At 55.2% G+C, this 3,551-nt stretch overlaps 1 protein-coding gene across 1 annotated transcript in view; it reads left to right on the top strand.

The window, feature by feature from the left end:
- LOC103797156 (unconventional myosin-XVIIIa-like) overlaps nucleotides 1-3,487 on the top strand; it is a gene marked incomplete at both ends in the record, with an annotated part of 5,236 nt that extends 1,749 nt beyond the window's left edge. The window contains 3 exons of the mRNA XM_009069352.1: nucleotides 318-503; nucleotides 588-727; nucleotides 3,365-3,487. Of these exons, the coding sequence (XP_009067600.1) occupies nucleotides 318-503; nucleotides 588-727; nucleotides 3,365-3,487 (449 nt within the window). The remainder of the gene's footprint in view (nucleotides 1-317; nucleotides 504-587; nucleotides 728-3,364) is intronic.
- Between the last annotated feature and the right edge of the window lie 64 nt (nucleotides 3,488-3,551).

Raw genomic sequence — 3,551 nt, forward strand, 5'->3', positions numbered from 1 at the left:
TCTGTCTGCGGGGGCCATAAATATGCAGGGTCGGTCTCAGTGGCTGAGGGAGAACGGGAGCTATTTTTTCCCTACGTTACATGCTTTAATTACTTCACACACAGTTAAATCTATTTTTCCAATTCAACAAAGCCCTTGCTGTTGTTCTGCCCCTTCCCTGGCCCAGAGGGGTGGTGGTTTCTCCTCCATCTCCTTGGGTAAATTCACAGGCATGGGATATGTTGCTTGCAGCAGCCCTTGGTGGGTGTTGGGGTGAGGGTAGGCCTGCAGGATGAGGGGTCCATAGGGGGTTCTGGGGTGACCCCATCACTCCACAGAGCCTGGCCACACGGCTGAAGGAGAACATGGAGAAGCTGACGGAGGAGCGGGATCAGCGCGCAGCCGCCGAGAACCGAGAGAAGGAGCAGAACAAGCGGCTGCAGCGACAGCTCCGCGATGTCAAGGAGGAGATGGGCGAGCTGGCTAAGAAGGAGGCAGAGGCCAGCCGCAAGAAGCACGAGCTGGTGAGGCACCCGGGGTGGAGCTGGACAGGGGACTGGGGGAGATTCCTCAGGATACCCAGCTCATCCCGCGCTCCCTCCCTGCAGGAGATGGACCTGGAGAGCCTGGAAGCTGCCAACCAGAGCCTGCAGTCAGACCTGAAGTTGGCCTTCAAGCGCATTGGGGACCTGCAGGCAGCCATTGAGGACGAGATGGAGAGTGATAGCAATGAGGACCTCATCAACAGGTGAGAGAACACCTGGGTATGGCTGCCACACGAGGCATGTCCCCAGGGCTCACTGCTTCCCCTCGCCACTTCGAATGCCACAGGTTCCCCTCGGCTCTGCCTGGCCCTGGCAGGATGCTGTCTGGACATCCATCCTTGCATCGTGCACATGTGCATCTGTCCATGCACACCTGAGTGTGTCCGTCCGTACATCAGGCACCTGTGGACATGGCCATCAGTCTGTGCACTTGTGCATCCATCCCTCTATCCACCTGCAGCCCCTGTGAGCTTCTCCCCCATGAGCTTGTGGAGGTGCCTGAAATGCAGCCAGGGCCATGCCAGCTAGCTGGAAACAGCCCAGGGAGCCCCAGGAGCCAGGGCAGCACAAGCTGGCAGGAGGTTTGGGATGCTGGGATCCAGCCCAGCCCAGGATAGAGTTATAGAAATGTAAAATTGTTTAGGTTGGAAAAGACCTTTGAGATCATCAACTCCAACCATTAACCCAGCACTGCCATGTTTCCACTAAATCATGTCCCCAGGAGCTACATCCACACATTTTTTGAATGCTTTCAGGGATGGTGACACCACCACTGCCCTGGGCAACCTGTTCCAATGCCTGACCACCCTTTTGATGGTGAAATTTTCCCTAATATCTGATCTAAACCTCTCATGGCACAACTTGAGGCCATGTCCTCGTCTTATCACTTGTTTCCGAGGAGAAGAGGTCAGTGACCACCTGGTTACAACCTCCTGTCAAGCAGTTGTGGAGAGTGAGGAGGTCACCCCTGAGCCTCCTTTACTCCAGGCTGAGCCTCTACAGCTCCCTCAGCTGCTCCTCATCAGACTTGTGCTCCAGACCCTTCCCCAGCTCCGTTGCTCTTCTCTGGACATGCTCCACTTGGGATACTGGGATCCAGCTGGGTGCGGCCCCATGCCAGGGGTGCAGCGCATCCTCACCTCCCTCCCCTGCCCCTTCCCCACCGTTTAATTTTCCCTCATCTGTTCCCTACCTGCTTGATCTTATTATTTTTTGATTTTACTTTCATTTGATTTCGTTTCTGTTGTGTTTCTCCCACCCCCAACCCACCCCCAACCCCTCCCAGTTTGCAGGACATGGTGGCAAAGTATCAGAAAAGAAAGAGTAAACTGTGAGGAGCATCTCTTTCCTTCCTCCCCTCCCCTAACCCACACCTCACCCCCACGGGCCGGGGTCCCGCATGCCACTGGCCCAGCTCTGCATGCCCTAACAGCACCCACAGCACGACACAGCACGGCACAGGACATAACTGCATCCCACGCTGGGGGGACGGGATGAGCCCCCGGGATGGGGTGGGGGGTGATGCTTTGCCATGGCTGATGATGTGTCAGCGTGGGGCAGCGATGGAGCCACAAATTAATATCCCCATCTGTGGTCGCTCCCACCATCTGGATCCTGCTTAACTAACGGCACGTTTGCCTGGACATAAACAGTGTTTGACGTGGAGTTTAATTCCAATGGTTATAAAACATTCACTGCCCCCCCAGTTTGTTTTGGGGGCTCGTTGGGGGTTTTTTGGTATCGTTCTGTGTTTTTGTGTTGTTTTTTTTCCCCAAGCCCAGCGTTGCCTGGATGTATTGCAGGGGAGGGAGATGCACAGGATGGAGTGCGGCTCGTTGCTTTGAATTTAACGAGAAGAATTCACATACACAGGGTCTATCCTAGCCAGTCCCTTGTGCTGTTTGCCACCAGGCAGGGAATAAGCCCAAAACCGGGTGGATAAAAGACTATTTAAGATCCTGTGATATATCCCTTCCCCAGAGCAGCTCAGTGGGAGCATTGCTCCGAGGGAGCAGGGTGGGGAGAGGGGGCCACGCCGCTTCGATTTCCGTATAGATCCCGCCGGTCCTGCCATAACCCAAATGAAAGCAGTAAGCGGTGAGGTATTAAGGGAGATTTATTCAGGGATGCTTTTAACGTGGAGGAATGGATTTTGCAATGCAGACAGCACCTTCTTTCTAAAGGCAATCAATATGGTTACGAACAGCCATTATAAATTAGATGGTTTAAGCCAGATAGGACTTTTTTTACGCTGGGACGTAAATCAGGGGCTCTCCGGCGCGGCAGGGCTGTAAATCTGCCCACCACGCTCCTGCACTTGCCGTGCCGGAGTCGTTTCTGTTCCGCCTGCTAAACTCCTGTTTACCTGGGGCCATCAGCATCGCTCTTCCTCGCTGTAATTTTGCACTCGACGGTGGCCTATAAAATGAACCCACTTATTTCCTTCCCAGTCCTGGAGCTGGAAATCTCCTGTGTTTCTGGGAGCTCTAACCTGCCTGCTGCCCCAATGCTGGCCTTGCTGTCTGCAGCCCTGGAGCTGTGCAGTACTGGGGGGACACATTGGGCAGGAGTCCCTTAGGTGGGCAGTGAGGTGGTTTAGGGCTTTGGGGGGTGTTTGAGGGAGCCCCTCGCATGCAGGTTGAGATCTGTGCATGCAGGTTATGCCCCAGAGATGGAGCAGGACCAAGGGATGAGGTTTCACCCTTGCCGGACTACACAGGCAGTGGGTGCTGGATGGTGTTTGGTGCCTTCTGTCACACTTTTGCCTCTCCAGCACCCAAAATCTCACTGTCCCATGCTCACCTCTTGCTTTCTTCCACCCTGACCTGCTTCTCTGGCAGCGACGGCGACTCTGATGTGGACTCAGAGCTGGAGGACCGCGTGGATGGGGTGAAGTCTTGGCTCTCCAAGAACAAAGGCTCCTCCAAAGCACTCTCGGATGATGGCAGCCTGAAGGGCAGCAGGTGGGTGCAGGGCTGGGCGTGGGGCTGGTGCGTAGAAGACAGGCTGCACTGTGCCAGGGGCAGC

This window comes from Acanthisitta chloris, unplaced genomic scaffold (genome assembly GCF_000695815.1).
Source record: "Acanthisitta chloris isolate BGI_N310 unplaced genomic scaffold, ASM69581v1 scaffold32502, whole genome shotgun sequence".
NCBI lineage: Eukaryota > Metazoa > Chordata > Aves > Passeriformes > Acanthisittidae > Acanthisitta > Acanthisitta chloris.